General features: G+C 35.5%; 1 protein-coding gene across 2 annotated transcripts; it reads left to right on the top strand.

Annotated features, from left to right (window-relative positions):
• The first annotated feature begins 7,617 nt into the window (after positions 1 to 7,617).
• On the top strand, positions 7,618 to 20,578 carry LOC149788454 (uncharacterized). 2 transcript variants are annotated; one of them, XM_089974437.1, is made up of 2 exons: positions 7,618 to 8,054; positions 15,777 to 20,578. In XM_089974437.1, exon 2 carries the CDS (start codon positions 15,824 to 15,826, stop codon positions 17,690 to 17,692), a length of 1,869 nt encoding a protein of 622 aa, XP_089830563.1. In that variant the 5' UTR covers positions 7,618 to 8,054; positions 15,777 to 15,823; the 3' UTR covers positions 17,693 to 20,578. The 2 variants fall into 2 exon arrangements, with proteins under 2 accessions (XP_089830563.1, XP_089830562.1); XM_089974436.1 differs by lacking the exon at positions 7,618 to 8,054 and adding an exon at positions 13,587 to 13,699.
• Positions 20,579 to 21,300: the final 722 nt, after the last annotated feature.

Genomic DNA, 21,300 nt, shown 5'->3' on the forward strand with positions numbered 1-21,300 from the left:
AATATAGACCGAGTCGATTTAGTCTTGTATGCGTCAACCAGATTTAGCATTTGTGATAAAAGGGACTTCTTCGATATAGCCATAAACAAAATATCTCATATTACCATGGAATATAAGACACATTTTAAATGAAAGGAGATTTGACTGGTTCAATGTTGTGAAAATTAATTTTGATAAATTATCAGTCTCTGATGAATTACTAGTACAGCCCTACAAGTAACCTTGATATATTATCAGTCCCTGATGAATTACTAGTACAGCACTAAAAGTAACTTTGATATAGTATCAGTTTTTGATGAATTACTAGTACAGCCCTAAAAGTAACTTTGATATAGTATCTGTCTCTGATGAATTACTAGTACAGCCCTAAAAGTAACCTTGATATATTATCAGTCCCTGATGAATTACTAGTACAGCCCTAAAAGTAACTTTCATATATTATCAGTCCCTGATGGATTACTAGTACAGCCCTAAAAGTAACTTTGATATAGTATCAGTCTCTGATGAATTACTAGTACAGCCCTAAAAGTAACTTTCATATATTATCAGTCCCTGATGAATTACTAGTACAGCCCTAAAAGTAACTTTGATATAGTATCAGTCTCTGATGAATTACTAGTACAGCCCTAAAAGTAACTTTCATATATTATCAGTCCCTGATGGATTACTAGTACAGCCCTAAAAGTAACCTTGATATATTATCAGTCCCTGATGAATTACTAGTACAGCCCTAAAAGTAACTTTCATATATTATCAGTCCCTGATGGATTACTAGTACAGCCCTAAAAGTAACTTTGATATAGTATCAGTCTCTGATGAACTACTAGCACAGCCCTAAAGTAACTTTGATATAGTATCAGTCTCTGATGAATTACTAGTACAGCCCTAAAGTAACTTTGATATATTATCAGTCCCTGATGAATTACTAGTACAGCCCTAAAAGTAACTTTGATATAGTATCAGTCTCTGATGAATTACTAGCACAGCCCTAAAGTAACTTTGATATAGTATCTGTCTCTGATGAATTACTAGTATATCCCTAAAACTAACCTTGATATATTATCAGTCCCTGATGATTTACTAGTACAGCCCTAAAGTAACTTTGATATATTATCAGTCCCTGATGGATTACTAGTACAGCCCTAAAAGTAACTTTGATATAGTATCAGTCTCTGATGAACTACTAGCACAGCCCTAAAGTAACTTTGATATAGTATCAGTCTCTGATGAATTACTAGTACAGCCCTAAAGTAACTTTCATATATTATCAGTCCCTGATGGATTACTAGTACAGCCCTAAAAGTAACTTTGATATAGTATCAGTCTCTGATGAATTACTAGTACAGCCCTAAAAGTAACTTTCATATATTATCAGTCCCTGATGAATTACTAGTAATGCCCTAAAAGTAACTTTGATATAGTATCAGTCTCTGATGAATTACTAGTACAGCCCTAAAGTAACTTTGATATATTATCAGTCCCTGATGAATTACTAGTACAGCCCTAAAAGTAACTTTGATATAGTATCAGTCTCTGATGAATTACTAGCACAGCCCTAAAGTAACTTTGATATAGTATCTGTCTCTGATGAATTACTAGTACAGCCCTAAAGTAACTTTGATATATTATCAGTCCCTGATGAATTACTAGTACAGCCCTAAAAGTAACTTTGATATAGTATCAGTCTCTGATGAACTACTAGCACAGCCCTAAAGTAACTTTGATATAGTTTCAGTCTCTGATGAATTACTAGTACAGCCCTAAAGTAACTTTGATATATTATCAGTCCCTGATGAATTACTAGTACAGCCCTAAAAGTAACTTTGATATAGTATCAGTCTCTGATGAACTACTAGCACAGCCCTAAAGTAACTTTGATATAGTATCAGTCTCTGATGAATTACTAGTACAGCCCTAAAGTAACTTTGATATATTATCAGTCCCTGATGAATTACTAGTACAGCCCTGAAAGTAACTTTGATATAGTATCAGTCTCTGATGAACTACTAGCACAGCCCTAAAGTAACTTTGATATAGTATCAGTCTCTGATGAATTACTAGTACAGCCCTAAAGTAACTTTGATATATTATCAGTCCCTGATGAATTACTAGTACAGCCCTGAAAGTAACTTTCATATATTATCAGTCTCTGATGAACTACTAGCACAGCCCTAAAAGTAACTTTGATATAGTATCTGTCTCTGATGAACTACTAGCACAGCCCTAAAGTAACTTTGATATAGTATCAGTCTCTGATGAATTACTAGTACAGCCCTAAAAGTAACCTTGATATATTATCAGTCTCTGATGAATTACTAGTACAGCCCTAAAAGTAACTTTGATATAGTATCTGTCTCTGATGAACTACTAGCACAGCCCTAAAGTAACTTTGATATAGTATCAGTCTCTGATGAATTACTAGTACAGCCCTAAAGTAACTTTGATATATTATCAGTCACTGATGAATTACTAGCACAGCCCTAAAAGTAACTTTGATATAGTATCAGTCTCTGATGAATTACTAGTATATCCCTAAAACTAACCTTGATATATTATCAGTCCCTGATGATTTACTAGTACAGCCCTAAAAGTAACCTTGATATATTATCAGTCTCTGATGAATTACTAGTACAGCCCTAAAAGTAACTTTCATATATTATCAGTCTCTGATGAACTACTAGCACAGCCCTAAAAGTAACTTTGATATAGTATCTGTCTCTGATGAACTACTAGCACAGCCCTAAAGTAACTTTGATATAGTATCAGTCTCTGATGAATTACTAGTACAGCCCTAAAAGTAACTTTCATATATTATCAGTCTCTGATGAACTACTAGCACAGCCCTAAAGTAACTTTGATATAGTATCAGTCTCTGATGAATTACTAGTACAGCCCTAAAAGTAACCTTGATATATTATCAGTCTCTGATGAATTACTAGTACAGCCCTAAAAGTAACTTTCATATATTATCAGTCTCTGATGAACTACTAGCACAGCCCTAAAAGTAACTTTGATATAGTATCAGTCTCTGATGAATTACTAGTACAGCCCTAAAAGTAACTTTCATATATTATCTGTCCCTGATGGATTACTAGTACAGCCCTAAAAGTAACTTTGATATAGTATCAGTCTCTGATGAACTCCTAGCACAGCCCTAAAGTAACCTTGATATAGTATCAGTCTCTGATGAATTACTAGTACAGCCCTAAAAGTAACCTTGATATATTATCAGTCCCTGATAAATTACTAGTACAGCCCTAAAAGTAACTTTCATATATTATCAGTCCCTGATGGATTACTAGTACAGCCCTAAAAGTAACTTTGATATAGTATCAGTCTCTGATGAACTACTAGCACAGCCCTAAAGTAACTTTGATATAGTATCAGTCTCTGATGAATTACTAGTACAGCCCTAAAGTAACTTTGATATATTATCAGTCCCTGATGAATTACTAGTACAGCCCTAAAAGTAACTTTGATATAGTATCAGTCTCTGATGAATTACTAGCACAGCCCTAAAGTAACTTTGATATAGTATCTGTCTCTGATGAATTACTAGTATATCCCTAAAACTAACCTTGATATATTATCAGTCCCTGATGATTTACTAGTACAGCCCTAAAGTAACCTTGATATATTATCAGTCCCTGATGAATTACTAGTACAGCCCTAAAAGTAACTTTCATATATTATCAGTCCCTGATGGATTACTAGTACAGCCCTAAAAGTAACTTTGATATATTATCAGTCCCTGATGAATTACTAGTACAGCCCTAAAAGTAACTTTGATATAGTATCAGTCTCTGATGAACTACTAGCACAGCCCTAAAGTAACTTTGATATAGTATCAGTCTCTGATGAATTACTAGTACAGCCCCAAAGTAACCTTGATATATTATCAGTCCCTGATGAATTACTAGTACAGCCCTAAAAGTAACTTTCATATATTATCAGTCCCTGATGGATTACTAGTACAGCCCTAAAAGTAACTTTGATATAGTATCAGTCTCTGATGAACTACTAGCACAGCCCTAAAGTAACTTTGATATAGTATCAGTCTCTGATGAATTACTAGTACAGCCCTACAAGTAACCTTGATATATTATCAGTCCCTGATGAATTACTAGTACAGCCCTAAAAGTAACTTTGATATAGTATCAGTCTCTGATGAATTACTAGTACAGCCCTAAAGTAACTTTAATATAGTATCATTCCCTGATGAATTACTAGTACAGCCCTAAAAGTAACCTTGATATATTATCAGTCCCTGATGAATTACTAGTACAGCCCTAAAAGTAACTTTCATATATTATCAGTCCCTGATGAATTACTAGTACAGCCCTAAAAGTAACTTTGATATAGTATCAGTCTCTGATGAATTACTAGCACAGCCCTAAAAGTAACTTTGATATATTATCAGTCCCTGATGAATTACAAGTACAGCCCTAAAAGTAACTTTGATATAGTATCAGTCTCTGATGAATTACTAGTACAGCCCTAAAAGTAACTTTCATATATTATCAGTCCCTGATGAATTACTAGTACAGCCCTAAAAGTAACTTTGATATATTATCAGTCCCTAATGAATTACTAGTACAGTTCTAAAAGTAACTTTGATATAGTATCAGTCCCTGATGAATTACTAGTACAGCCATAGCGATTAACAAGTTGAAGAACAAATATTTGCATTGTGCTTGAATCTGTCAAAAACTTGTGCTATTATCTTTGGATTTCTTACAAAGAATAAAAAACAAATAAGTTAGAAAAAGAAATAATGAAGAAAATCGGGGAAATTAATAATATTAAAAGTGCAAACAGGTAAATGAAAGGAAAAGATAGACAACAGAATGATATAAAGAAAGAAATAAGTATTTCATATTTTAACTTTGAGTTAGCAGAATCATATAAGTGTTTTGCTTTATATTAATTGTACTGATACATGCTTTCCCGTGTATGATGCATAGGGAAACAATTATATTATATTATATTATATTATATTATATTATATTATATTATGTGATGTGATGTGATGTATGCGATGTGATGTGATGTGATGTGATGTGATGGTGGTGATGATGGTTGTGGTGATGGTGGTGGAGGTGGTGATGGTCGTGGTGATGATGGTGGTCGTGGTGATTCTGGTGATGATGATGGTGGTGGTGGTGGTGGTGATGGTGTTTGTTGTGATGATGATGATGGTGATAATGATGATGATGATGATGATGATGGTGATAATGATGTTTGTGATGATCATGATGGTGATGGTGGTGGTGGTGATGGTGGTGGTGATGATGATCACGATGATGATGATGATAGTGGTGATGATGACGGTGGTGGTGATAGTGGTGGTGGTGATGATGATGATGATGATGATGATGATGATGATGGTGGTGGTGTTGATGATGATTGTTTGTAGTAGTAGTAGTAGTGGTAAACTTAATTTGTAAAAAGTTTTATTCTGCATGCAAAACTGCCAAATTACCGTAGTTACAATATCTTACTGAACATTTAAATCATAGCACAGATGCTTTCAAAGATACAAAACAAGTCATTTGATATAACAAACCACATTGCAAGCTTTCAAGTTTTGCAAAGTATTTCTATTCGATACGCAAATGACTCGAATGTAACAAAAATATATATTCTACAAGCAGAGCAGAATGGTCGGGGTCTCTTTTCCACCGTAATTTTTCTGAACAATACGTGCATTAATCGTATCAATTTATCTGACAAAGTGGTATTAACTACATTTTGAAAAACAGTTTATTTACTTGTCATTTGTTACCCATCTTTCTAAGTTCGTTTAAATAATATATATATTTGTTGTTGGCAAAAAAAATGCCAAGCATAAACTTTCTTCAAACTGTCTCCTCATTACCAACAATATTACCTTTATAATGAGTCTAATGTGAACAACGAAGGCACAATATTCCAAACACTAAAACTTGCTAATGAAGTATTAAAGCCACAAATTGAAAATACAATATATTACAATAATATCAGACAGTAACTAGTAAACATTTACAGCAGAAAAAAAGTTATTGCACACATGGAAATCAAGAAGAGGGAGAAAAGAAAGAAAAATATAAAGATGTTGGTACTTATGAAGTGGGGGATAAAAGATAAAGGACTTTTCACTTCAGCTCGGGTTATATATATATATATATATATATATATATATATATATATATATATATATATATATATATATATATAGTCAACGTGAAAGCATCAATATGATTAGGAAAATCTCTTAGATAGAATTGTGTTCTTACGGACAGCCTTGAAAATCTCGTTGACCTCAACCGATTGTAAGGGGTTATCCGTTAATAACAAGGTTATTTCTGTGATAGGATGCAATATTATTGTTTGGTTTCTGAGAGTAACATATTATGTACAGACTAAAAGAAAATGATTTGCGGTTTTCGGTTACCGCATGAACGTTTATTGATAGGTTAGAAATGGTCTTTGAAAAGATCGTCGTTTAACTACAACCAAGTCGAATTTATGCTATTCTTTCTCAGTGATATCAATAAATTGCGAGTTTTCCTCGATTCCTGTTTAGGTGCGATTTAAAAGAGTGCAACAAAGGGTTGTTTCGAACTATGATAGGAAGAAGGTTCCATTCAGAAACAGACTTTGATAAAATGTACTTTGGTATGGATTTGTTCTGTCGAAAGGCTTGCGGAGGTTTCTTCCATTATGAAGTTATTTATTACTTACTTCCTGAACAAATTGGCTGAATCAAAGTCTGCATGTTTTTCTCATACCCATGCCATGATACATTAAAGCAATTACCATTTTATGTTTGTAGCGCCTTGATGAAAGTTTTTCACATTTCGTCTTCTCCAAAATTCTAGCACAATCGATTCTACCTACTTTGGCTTGTATTATTTTTCTTCCTTCTATTTCATAATGAGTGCCGTTATCCCAGATAATAAACTCATACTCTAAAAGAGGTCTTATAAAGTTGAAGAAAAAAAAGTTATAATAAATTCCTATCACGTTTAAATTTCAATCTGCTGTATGTCCAACCTTTTTGCATGTTTATATAGTTTCATATATATATATATATATATATATATATATATATATATATATATATATATATATATATATATATATATATATATATATATATATATATATATATATAGTTATTGTTGGGTTTAACGCCATTTTTCAGCTCACGATAGACTATTCATGGTGGCCAGTATTAATGGTGGAGAAAGAACCCGGAGAAACCCCGGGAAGAACCTCCGACTACCGATAAGCTACTGGCAAGCTTTCTCACATATCCACATTGGCCGAATCCTAGACTTGAAAATACGTAGGCAGAGGTGAGATGGCAGCGATCCGTAAAGGAGAGCGCTTTAGACCACTCGTCCACTCGGGGCCCCCATATAAGCCAAGTTAATGGTTCATTTCAAGTTAGACCCACGTGTTTATGCGAAGTGACCTTCCTAATTACGGTGCCATTCATTAACAGCTCTGGGTGTTGTTCTCTTAAGAGATCTTTTAGATATCTTTTGATTCAATATTGATGAATTAATTTCGACTAACCATTGATTGATTGTTTATTGACTGATACATGCGAAATTTGAAGTCTAGTAGTACATATATATATATATTTGCGTATAGTATGATGTGAAAAATACCGACCAGACAGGGATCATGCTCAGCTACGCTTAGTTTAAGGTTTTTATAACTAAGTTCGTTTCCAGTTGTGCGCTCGGTATGTATTCATACCGATACACCCGTTTTAGACCTTTTATAAACCTCACCAAGTCCAATGATATAGATTTTACTTCGTCCAAATGTTATACGGTTGAAAAGAACAGGAAGAATCCCGAACTAAAATAAGTTCTCAAAAAAAACCAAGGCAAATCATTGGCTAGCATACAGCTATAAATAGAAATTACCGTCCGCGATTTGTGTGCAGGGATTTTCCCAATAAGAAATGGTCTAGGGTGAGTGACGGATTATATATGTCAAAATCTGATTTAAGCGTGTCATCAACGAACATGCATGCATCAGCAGGAAAGGAAAACTAGGTAAGGAAACTACTTCTTGTAATCATCAGTTAAAGCATATAATTCTAATGTCTTTAAGATTAGGTTTTTTCTTTCTTTTTCTTTCTGAAGGTTTCGTGTATGCAATATGCATTAAGGGTATTGTTGTTGTTATTGCTTTGGGTTTAATGCCATTTTGCAGCACTCCTATACATGGCAGCCAGTATATCTGATGGAAGTTGAGACCAGGAAAATCTAGTACTAATATTAATACGCCTACTTCATGGGGGGGGGGGGGGGGGAGAAAACGAATATATATGTATCAATAGAGTAACCGTGTGCATTGCACACTCTGCGCTTGTTTAGGATATTGTCGAAAAGTTTGAAGTTGTTCATACCTGTACTGAAAGAAATTAAATAGTGTTGTTTTTTTTAAAGCTAAAATTGCAGCATTTCTTTGTAGAAATAAGCGTAAAAGAGTGTTTACCTTCCTTTTTCTTTTGGATCATCCGCCATAATAATTCATATAGTAACTACATCCATTTGTATCCTCTTTTTGAAGTGTGCCATATTAGGACACTGCATCTTTACTTGGACACGTAAGCAGATCGTAGTAAATATGGTATGCATTGTATAATTGTAGAATATCCAGATACAGAATATCAAGTCTTATTTTGAAAACGAATTACTGCGAAAATCTCGTGTTTTCTGTCATGGCGGACTAAATACTGTTAGCGTAAACATAATAGGATCAATAACTTTATCATTAGCCAAAGGTCCTGAAAAACATAACTTTACGAAAGTGTTAGATTTTAGCTCGTCATATTTTATCTTGGACAATAGTTATAATTGCTCCATTGCTAGTTATAGGATCACTTCGTATCCTCGACCACGTTCTACAATGAATATTGTTATCAGCTACAGCCATTTGCAATAAATGAAAAGTAAGAATAGACACCTTTCTGTATAATAATAGGTTATGACTCGTTAGCTTTCGACCTTATTACTAGGCCTTCATCAGAGGAATGTCTATTTGAATATAGTCACGTGATTAACTAAATGACGACCACGTGACAAAATCATTCTGTACACTGGCGGAAGTTCCAACAAGGAATCCGGAGGATGGGCTGCAGTTGAACTGGCAATGAGTTCAAAGTCTTCCATATACAAATTTGCCACAGTAGGAGACACTGGAGAGCTCATTGGCGCCCCGAACTCCAGTTGATAAAATTCTATCTGATAGACAAAATAAGTAGTGTCCGAGACCCATTTCAACAGACTAATTATTTGTTCTTTGAACGTAATGCTATTTCCACTGCAGCACATCCTCCGAATGTGTGGTTTCGTTCTGTAGATGGCACTTTCACTATGAAGCATGAAGAATTCACAGAACATCTCAATTCCATTGATGAAACTATACAGTTCACTTATTTAGTGGAAGATGATGGGAACTAACCATTTTTTCGGTATGATTGTGTTCAAATTTTCGATGATGGGGAAACTAAAGTTATTTTTTGCCGCAAAAGTTACCCACATAGACCAGTATCTAAACTTCACCTCCAGCCACCATCTTGTACATAAGAGATCAGTGGTGAGAACTCTGTTGCATCTGCCGGATTACCAAATAGGCAGAGTAGGCACAGGCCTAAGGACCCTACGCTTTTTAGGGACCCCGCGACAACGGATCAAAATAATATTGATTTGATCTTCAAATAAATTACATTCAAGCTTTTTTAAATTCTTTCCTAAAGATTGGAAAAAAATGAATCAAGAAACGAAAACTTTGCGTTAAAGGCTCCTTAGAGAAAACACTGTATTAAAGTAGGGGCGGGGGGGGGGGGGGGCAAGATTTCGACTGCATAAGGGCCTCCACAGGGTTTACAAAGACTGGATGTTGGTGTTTCCGGAAAAAGAACGGAGTTTGGGGGAACATATGAAGGAGAAAGGATACAAATGTTTACCGCATATTGGCGTACTCTGAAAGATTATTAAAAGTCTTCTGAAAGCGTGGAGCTAATGTGATCAACAAACCCTTTAACACCATCAACTCAATCTTGGTACATGTAAAAGACCAAAGTCCTTGGAAGAAGAACTGCTCAGTCATCTGTAAAATCCAGTGTGATAATTGTGAAAAGGACTACATTTGGGAAACCACTAGAAGCCTGAAAACTAGTGAAAGAACATTTGTACACTAGACTGATGAACGCTGCAAACAGTCGGTCATACTTTTTCGTGGGATAACATCAGATTATTCCCGACAGAGAATAATACCCTCAAGGGGAAAATAAAGAGAAGCTATTGAATCATAAAGGGGTAGCTAGTGTTGAACCGTGATTTTGGACAGAAGTAGTTTGTCACGTGGTCAACATTTAGTTTATCACGTGACTATATTCCAAGAGTCATTCCTCTGATGAAGGCCTTGTGATAAGGTTGAAATCTAAGGAGTCATAACCTAGTATACCACTGAAAGGTATCCATTATTAGTTTCATTGATTGGAAAATATTGTTGTATCCAACTTGTATCTCATCTGAATTCAAATTATCTACATATTGCCCTCGCCACATTGCTAAAACTGCCCTTCTGAGAGTAATTAACGACCTTATCTCTGCTTTGGCTCGTAGAAAGATTGTAGTCTTCACCCTCTTTGACTTGTCTGCAACATTAGACTCAATAAACCATGAAAACGTTACTTCAACGTCTCTAGTATGTATTTGGCATTCACGATACAGCCTTATTATGGTTCAAGTCCTAAGTAATCATCAGGACACAAATTGTGTTTGTAAATGGAAAACATTCCAGCCCTGTTTATACATGTTTTTGTGTTCCACAAGGCTCTGTTGTCGGTCCCGTTCTCTTCCTTATATACAAATCTGGCTGCCGAAATGAATTTGAGACTATCATCCAAGACATAGTGAGGTGCATTTCCGAGGTGAAGTCATATATAACACGTAACAAGCTGCAGATGAATGATGATAAAACTGAAGCCATACTGGTCACCACGCAAAGACTTTTTCATTCACATCCTTTACATTAAACAACAAGTATCAGCAATACCAACACTAAATTCACAGTCAATACGAAACTTAGGTGTTACTCTCGACGGTACTATCATTACTCTATAAGGTAATGAACAAATGCAAGGCGGCATAACTGGAGCTGAATCGCATCAGCTCCATTTACAGTTTCCTTTCAGTTGATGCCAATAAAACACTTGTGTGTTCCTTAGTACTTTCAAGACTGGACTACTGCAATATTCACTCCTGGTTCGTCTCAGTATCTACTAGAGAAATATTAAAAGGTTTAATACACGGCTGCTCGGATCATCATTTTGAGTATAAATAAGTGAGCACACCAATCCCTGTTCTGTAACCTTCACCCATTCGATCCAGATTCAAAACAGTGTTGACTGTGCTACATACCTGTCCTCACTCATGTGTACTACCAATCTAGACACTTAGGCTCCTCTATCGACACTTGTATTCTCATTGTTCTCACTGTTAAAAATAGTCATACATACAACGTTCTTTTGCATACCTGGGCCAGCTACGTGAAACAACTTGCTCATAGATCTTAGACACAAAGACACTGTGTTCTCACTCAAGAGAGCTCTTGAACTCGTATATTTTGACATATCGATTTAATAATGTTTACTGTCTTAATTATTGTAAGCATGTTTTGGTTTTTGTAATTTCATGGCATTTGTTTTGTAATTTTGTCGTTGTACATGTTTTTATGTAATCTAATATTGTAATGCTTTTAGAGCTTTTATAGATTAGACGTTATACTAAGTCCACGTTATATTATTATTATTATTATTATTATTATTATTATTATTATTATTTATAAAGGCGAGCGCCTTAGACCACTCTGTCACCTGGGCCCCTTCATTGAGAGTGTTTTAGTGCCTAGCTTACGTTTCACTTGGTTTATGTCCTTTTCCTGACACAAAACACAAATGTTCCTCAAGCGAACAGGCAAGCTATAACTTCCTGATTAATAATTGAAACTTCCTTGTAACTCACCTTTAAGAATAATAAAAAGTCACACTGAATTACACGTCGGTTTCAGTTTTCGGTTAAAGACACAAGCAAACAACATATATGATGTTTTGACTGTACATTATTGGTGGTTTTTTGTCAATCAGGTGTGCTAAATCAACAAATAAAATTCAATTTTACTCGTCACGTACAGTTTTCTATAAAAATACATGTTATGGGCGGTACATTTGGTCATATAAATATGCATTTGGCGGCCAAAGAATGAAAAACATGGGAGTATTGAGGACAAGACCACCCTTGTTATTTTTCATGCTTGTTCAACAATGCAGCAATATTTTGTATAAATAACCTTGACATATTTAAACGACTTCTGCAAAGCTGGGTTTTCCAGGTTCTCTCCTCACAGCTTATTCTGGCCGCCATGTATGTCCTATCATGCGTTGAAAATAAATGGCGTTCAACCCAAATTAACAAGTAAGAACAAATGTGGGCCCACGGTCTGCTATTTAGAGTTTGAAACCAGTATTTTGATCACTAATACTCTTTTTGGATTTCTGATATTACACACTAGCAACAATATATTATGACAGAAACAAAATATAATTATATCTTAGCAAAATCAAATTTCAGCTTTTAAGCAATAGTTCAGTAGTAATTAATTTGTAGGTAGAACACACACACACACACATACACACACACACGTACACACACACACACACACACACACACACACACTGAAGCAGCCTCATAAAACTACCCGCTCTATGTTATACCGTATGTATATATGTGGGAAGCTCTCATTAGAATCTTCATAACAGAAGCTACCGCTCCGGTGGCCTAGTGGTTAGAGCGTCCGCCTCGGATGCGGGAGGTCGTGGGTTCGATCCCCGGCCGAGTCATACCAAAGACTTACAAAAACGGTACTAACAGCTACCTCGCTTGGCGCTCAGCATTAAGAGGTTAGTGTTAGGACTGGTCGGCCCGGTGTCAGGATAATGTGACTGGGTGGGACATCATGCTACATGTCTGCGGCATGATGCCCCAGTGCTAGACATCACTATAAACTGCCACATTGCAGACATCGTAGCGATATGACTGAAAAATTGTTAAAGCTACGTTAAAAAACCAAATCATATCACACATCACATAACAGAAGCGCCCGCAGCATTATGAGCATTATTAGTAATGGGCCAGCTACTAATTATTACAACTGTAGGCCAAAACATGTTTAGATGAGAAATAGGGGTGGGGGCACTGCCTCCCCCTCACCCCCGTGTGTTCAGGTTTGTTTTTAATGTTCTAAGAATAACTAACTGTTGAGTTGGTCATATCCATGGTTATGGTTCGACAATGCTAGCAGCAAATACTCCCCTACCCCCTTGTATAAACTCAGACGCACCAACAACAAACGAGCCAAATCATACAATAGATTTAACTTCGTCCAACTGTTACACCTTTAATGTGACGCGGAAGAGTTTCAGGGGCAAAAAGCGAACTGTTAATTTGACATGCCTGTTTAGAAGTTGTTTTCACGAGTATATATAACTATAAATAGAAATTACGAACTTAAGACTGTGTGTAGGGGTTTTCCTAACAGAAAGTGAAACAAGATGTGTAAACGAGGATCGATAATAACATCAGCTTCATCTTATCAGAAACGGATGTGGATGCAGAACCAAGGAAATTAGGTAAGGGAATAAGATCACGCTATCTTCAACAAAACATATCCTCCAGATATAACGGACTACCCAGGATCCCCTTATGAATTATATATTACTGATGTAATGAGTAGCTGCTTTTATTTGGAAAGGTTACGGAATAACAATTTAATTTAGGATATTATTCTGCTTGCTAATTTTGCATTTAGTTTAAGAAGAAACTTTGCAGGCAAAATATGGATCGGAAATCAATTTTGAAACTGACTTTCAAACCTTTCGAGTTTATCTTACACAGAGCTCAGTAAAATGTTTTTTTCACCGTATTTATGGGTACAGTGGCGAAGCTATTTCCTTATTCTGTACAAAATAAAATGACCCACTGTTTCTGTGTGAATTGTATACTATTCATCCTTTATTTATTTATTTATTTATTTATTTAGGATCAACATGTAACACTGTTAATAAGTTAATAATACGTTTTGCTCTTTAAATTGATTTGAAGGATCGATTCATTTCTTTAGGCACTGACGCCCTTGCATAAAATTATTAAAAAAAACGTTGCGATGTTTGTCAGCGGTAACAGTAATTTATATCTATGATCAGTGAAGATAGTAAAACCATCATTCGATTTTTTTCTTCTTCAATTTTTAGGAACTGTGGTGGTTGGTGTACACTATATAACTCAGTTGTCTTCTTGTGCCGTAAAGCACCAAACCCGATCAAATTCTTCTTGTTATAGTTAGAAAAGAAAACAATAACACAAAAACACTTAAGAACACCACCATCAACAACAACAGCAAACAATACCTTAAAAGATCTCGCTCAACTGATAGTGAGTATTCTGTAATAAGCAAACTCTGGTTACGATGGTTTTATCTGCCTATTCATTTTAAACCGTAGGAATACTTGCTAGAGTTTGTATGATAGATCGGTGATTTCCGGCGAGGAAGTTCGCCTATGTATCACCACAACTAATATATTTACTGCATGACAGGTTGAACACTTACTACGCTTGATTGAATCGCATGGAAATAATACTGTCTAAACGACTCCGTCTGGAGAAACATTTAGGTCGTGTGAGTGTGAATCATTTGCTATCATAGTGCATTTTAATTTTTCTTCACGAAGATACTATTTTTAGATCACTATGACTATATTGCTGAGGTATAACATAAACACAACTGAAAGAAACTAACTAACCAAAAATGAATCAAATGAACCTAAGCTGAAAATACATTTAAAAGAACCAAAGATGAACTCAAAAAGGGCAAAACACTTAAATTTAAAAGTTAAATTTCAGTGTAATGTGCTAATACTATATATATATATATATATATATATATATATATATATATATATATATATATATATATACTTATGGTGATTGTTATCTTGAGGAATAGTGAAATAAAAAAATGAGTTAACTATTAAGGTAATTAATGTGACCATGGAATAAGATTCTTTCACCAAGAATAGGTTAGCTTGTTAAGGGTGAAGTATGGAAAGTCGGATTAGGTACAAGTCTATGCCTTCAGAATGTTAGATAAATCAAAGGATCAAAGTTACAAATCTGTTGTTTAATCGATTAAAATATAAATGAATGTTAGTAAATATATTTGAAGAAGTTAAACAAGGACAAGGAAATGTGGTATGGTAAGGTTTCATTTCCCATTTTTAAATTACACCTGACAATTGAACACATAATCATTTTCATCTAATTAAAACATTTTAATTAGTAAGTCAAAAATATACTTTTTATACGCTTTGGGTTCATTTGCAGTCCTGCCCGCTTCCCCCCCCCCCCTTCATTTTTACTTGAGTTGTGTTCATTTTCTTTTGACTTACTTTGCGTTCAGTGTCACAAATTAGGAACACCCATTAACATATGGCAACAATAGTCCTTAGTTATAATTATTCAACTTTTAAATTTGGTAATTATGACTAATAAAAAAGACCGTAGCAATATGTCACACCTTGATTACGCTTTGCTTTGATGACAATGGAGGCAGGAGGATTCATGAACAAATGCCTCGTTATATTTGCGTATAATAAATGCATGAATGACCATCTTAGTAGATTCTTAATCAGTCACTGCTTTTGTTTACAGATGCAATTACTTCCTGAATGGAACAGAAGACTCGAAAATAGACGGACATGGGATTTCAGCGCTTACTCCTGTTATTTTCTTTACTTTGCGCATTCCGTCACCATTTAGGGTTGCCAGTGTCGGATATTTGCACTTTGACTAATAGTTCATTAACATGCATTGGCGTCCTGAATCAGGGTGACTTTCCGATAGTGTTACCATATAATTCGATTACAACATCGGCAGTCTTCGAGGGAACCGAGTACTTGCTCGATTTTCCTCGTTATCCATTTGAACATACTTCTTGGCAATACCTGCAAAAGCTCGAGCTACAGAATTTTGTTAGAATTGAAAGTTTGGATGAAAATACATTCTTGGGACTTTGGAATTTGACGGAACTTCGCATAATAAATTTCACATACCTGAGGAAAATCGACAATAGTGCCTTACTATTACTCCCCAAGCTAGAAATTTTGGACTTTGGGCACAATGTCAATCTCTCTTTTTTCTCGGTAGAGGCCCTTATTGAGAATACTGTGCCAAACCTTCGTCAGTTGTTTCTCTCCCATCTAAATAATGCCGCTGTCCAACCTAACGTCATTGGCAGGAGCTTCATATCAGCAATCGGTACAAAAAATGTAACCCATCTGGATCTCAGCGGTGCCAAGATCAATCTGATTAAACAAAATTTCAAGGAATCAACATTTGGGAACCTTCGTTACCTGAACTTGTCAGATACAGGCATATCCTGGACGAATACTGATTTTGTTTGCCTGCCGAATCTTGAGACCTTGGACATAACGCGCACTCACTATGTGTACATGAAGAAAATTGTAGGTCTGACCGAAAAAATCACAATACGTCTTGGGAAATCATTGAAAAGAATCTATGCAAACGAAATGATTTTTAATGATTCAGATAGCGCTAACTATTCTGTAACTGTTGAACTTGACGAAGGTATCCCTTTAGAATCATTGATGATTCAAAAATTTAGAGTAACTGAAACGGCGTACAACGTTAGCTTTAATGGACTTTTCCACAATATGTCTAAACTCGATCTTTCTGATGGAAATATTCCCTATTTGTCACAGTCAATGCTTAAAATGTTTCCTAGTCTTAAGATAGCTATTCTAGGAGGCAACATGTTAGGCAAGATGGAAAATACAACTGAGTTTGTAGCTTTATTTAAAGACAATTCTCAACTGCAGCAAATAAGTCTGGCTAAAAACGGGATATGCAAGCTTCCAGAAGACATCTTCGGGAATAATGCAATGTTGCTCGTCATAGATTTGCACGGAAATCACCTGATCAATTTTAATATCAACTTAACTCGTCAATCTAACATCAGATACCTCGATCTGAGTGAAAATAATCTAAGAAACATTTCAAAGTCCTTGATTCATATCCTTGAAAGCCATTTCAAAAATCAGAGTGGACAATTTATAGATGTTTTTACATGTAAAAATCTTTCCAAGGTTGAAAGTGATCTCAGTCAGGATAGTTGTCAAGAACTTCTAATGCCCCAAAACCTAACTTTGAATTTGGCAGGAAATCCTTTCGAATGCGATTGTGACAACATTTACTTTATTGAATGGATTTTAACCACCAAGATAAACATGCTTAGCAAACACAGCTTAAAGTGTAGCTTTATGGGCAATAACCTGACAATGTGTGCAGAATCTCTGCAATTTATGGAGTCCATGTGTAAGGGACCTTCCACAACAGCTCCCGGAGCAACCATTACAACCGTGACAATTGCCGTGATTGTGTTTGTCGTCTTCCTTGTACTCGTTGTCTTAGCAGTTGTGACAAGGAAAAAGATAAAACGATATTGTGTGCAGAAATATACACCCGACGGAGAGAGTGTCATGCCCCAAGACAGTGCCATGGAAGGGATTGTGACGCAAGGCAGTGACGTGGAGGGGCTTTTGCATTAGTATCATAAATTAACAAGGGTATTATATGGTTATATTTAGAAAGTACGTTGGTATGTTTGCAAAAGGAGAACTGGGAAAGAGAACTTTGGTAGAGTCTTGTAAATGTACATGAACAACAGTGAAAACAGTGTCATGACATATGCATTACCAACACTCCAGAGACTTCAGTTCTAGGCAACGTTTTAAAAAAGTCCTTTACATCTCGATCAACTTTTAGTTTTCTTTGTATGGTAGAGATTTCGATTTACAATCATTTAAAGTGTAGGAGGCATACTCTGGTACATCCAATATTTCTCCGAATTAGCAATACCGATGAGTTTAGGAAGAGCTTGAGAGATCAAAAGTTATAATTGGCATTCTGAAAACTATGGATAAAACATTCATAATCATGGTCTGGTAATTTATCCAAGATGTGAAGAGCACGTCTTCTATTGCATATTAAACTGATGCGAAGGAAACTTCAGTCTTGCAGAATATCATACTATCTAACTAACGTGATATATCTGCGTTGGGCATTTCAATATTTTTCTCCAGATCAATTCAGAAAGTGTAGAAAATATTATTTGTGTCCTTATTCTAATTAAAAATTAATCATATCCCTAATTGAGATGTGGCAACATATTAGTAATCCCATTTTCGGTACCATAATTCAGTCCGTCCACTCATGCTTCATGTAATCAACGTAGCTCATCAACCCTTGCAGGGCGCAGAGGGCTCAGTGTAACTGCTGCACTAGGGTGCGGGTTCAAATCTTACCTTTGGATCAGCTCGCGTCGGCTACCGTACTGTCACTAACCAAGGTAATTCACCCACTTTTCTTCATCAGTAACCTTATTTTGCCTCTGTTCGGTGCAAAACAAAAACCGTACACATAACTGGATGCTATTTCGTAGGTGAATTGTCTAATGCATATTGTTATGTTTATTCAAGGTTTTGTCTTTTCAGGTCCAAATTTTGACGTAGTTATTTGCCCTCGATTCAACTATCTTACATCCCATCTACAGCAAATCATTGTAACTAGCATAGTTTATGAAGTGTTCAATATACACTGATCTAATTTTGTGTATAAATTGTCTAATGGACCTAGATATGCTTTACATGGTTTTTGTTTGGTCGCTGACATTTTGAACTGGGTTGTCTTTGACAGCCAATGTGATATCTTCATATGTGATGTTATTTGTTGCGTAGACCAACAAGTAGATGTCCATTGTTTCCCCATTTTGACATTGCGGAGGAGACCAACGTTGCTTGACACTATTTCTTCCGGAGTTTTCCGCCAAAATTATGTCGGACTATTTGCCGCTCACTGGTAATTAATAAATAAATTTCGACTGACCTTTCTATACGGATAGTAAGTAGAATCCCTTTTATTTTGAGCCAGGGTATTAAATCCATCCGAACACCTGTGTATCCACCATTTATTGACTTAGAAAGTTTTTGAATTACTAATGCATGTGCGGAATCTAGTGGCACGATAGTCTGTTAAATGCAGAGGAAGTAAACTCCAGCACAAACAATGCCAGTTATAGATGACCTCGGCTACCTGTAATGTCAGAAGAAGAAAAAAACGATGGAGATCTACTTGTTGGTCTAATTTGTATCATAGTTTTGACTCTTATAAATAGCTGAACATCATCTATGAATTGCCTGCAACATTTTACGTGCCTTGTAAACTTTTGTTGTCTTTAGATCTATTTTGGCCAAAAATATGGCCTTTTCCCATCAATATTAAATACTGACTGCATCACCAACAAGCTCAAGAATCATTAAAATAATTTGATGCAATATGGCATGTAACTTGTCCTTAGACCGAGATTTGCCATTTATGGGCTTTGTCTTGTGAACTCATCTTGGATAGGGTTGACTTTTTCTAACACACAGACTTTAATATGAGATTAACTGGCATAGATCAATGACCATTCAACAAATTCTGCTATAAATTTGGCATGAACATGGTCTCACAGTCCTTTGCATGCCTTTCATGTGTTTATTCACTTTTAGAAGAGTTGTAGCTCTCTGACTGCTTGTCCTCTTAACTTTGGATTTTTGCAAACTTCACCAACTTTGTATTTGATTTCAACCAAATATGGAATGTGGCTTCAGATTAACGACAATAAATTAATTTCCAGCATTCCATGTAATAGCCTCTCATTATCCATTCTCCTTACTTCAATTTCCATGTTACAAATTTACCATGTTTTGGAAGGTTTCAACCATGTTTGGAATTTATCATGTTTTGAGGGATTTTAACCATGTTTGGCATGCAACTTTATACAGCTGAGATCTTGAATGAGTTTAATTTCAAATGTTACACATTAGTGGAGACAAGGACCTCGATTGCCTCTCCTCCAAACGTTGTTTTCTTTGGCAGAACTTTTCCATTGATGAAACCTCTTGTAAGATTTGGTTTTCACCATCAGTAAGAGTTATGACCTATGAATGCATGTTGTCTTCAACCTTTAGTTGTACAACATAATTTTATCTGTTGAAACCCCTGCCAAGCAAATTTCTTAAAAGGAGTCCTATTTGTGGATTCGATTTAGCTTTAATTTTAGCCATGCTTTTAACATAATATGAAAGTACATGTAATTATAACTACATTTTGACTGTTAAGATGTACCTTCTGTGTTTTTTATTTGGAGTCAGCATACACTGGTGTGGCCTGACACAAAAGTATGAATATATGATTCTGCAAGGAGTGAATTTAAATGCATTACTTGATTCATTTGTTAGACATTACCATCAAACAATCATGTGGAATATGTCAGTTCTCTGGTTGGATAATCCGCCTTCATTTTATTTAGATATTTGTATGTGATCGGTACTAGCAGTAGGGACGGTGAACCCTACAAAGACTTCTCTAATTGGGTTAGTTCATTATTTTGACGTTTGTGTTTTGTTTCTTTTTCGTGTTTGTTTACCCACCCGCCCACATAATTTTTGACGTCACTGTCCCTGCTGCTGTCTCTTAACCGAACATTTTATCAAGACCTACGCGATATAAAGACCGAGGATCGTGTACATTTATCGTGATAAATCCGTAGGGGTAGCTTGCGCACGTAAAAAGAAGTTTTTTAACTTAATCATATCCATATCCCCATAACACCAAATTTGATGAATGTTTCGCAGAGCATGTGTATCGACTCCATTAAACATAACCAAAATATTGCAGTTATCTCTAATCACTTTAGGGATTTCTGTATATCGCTGAGTAACATATAAAACATCAGTATTATGTGTCCACCTCGGGAAAATATCCGAGCTGGATTTTATTGTTTGTGCAGCATCACATCATCGTATACTAAGAGATTATTATTAAATCCATCCAAGTCATCTACAGAGGGTTATTCTTCAATATCGGTGATAAAATCAATAATATCATTGCCGTCCTCGTCCAACAATTTTGCATTTTCATTAAAATCCTTAAGCACATCGACGCATAGCTGATCAACTACGGATGGTGCCACTAAATATAATTTATCCCACTTGAGCGATCTCATTATCAGATTAAGCAACAACTGCGTCTTTCCTGATCCACCAGATGGATCTATGATAATTGCTCTAATAGAATTTTGGAGTACTGGATGATGCTTGACTATCTCTTGCTT

The sequence above is a fragment of the Sinohyriopsis cumingii genome, chromosome 11, assembly GCF_028554795.1.
Source record: "Sinohyriopsis cumingii isolate HCF-2022 chromosome 11, ASM2855479v2, whole genome shotgun sequence".
Lineage (NCBI taxonomy): Eukaryota > Metazoa > Mollusca > Bivalvia > Unionida > Unionidae > Sinohyriopsis > Sinohyriopsis cumingii.

Coding starts and splice junctions, on each gene's coding strand:
- LOC149788454 (XM_089974437.1), top strand. CDS start 15,824: ATGGGATTTCAGCGCTTACTCCTGTTATTTTCTTTACTTTGCGCATTC.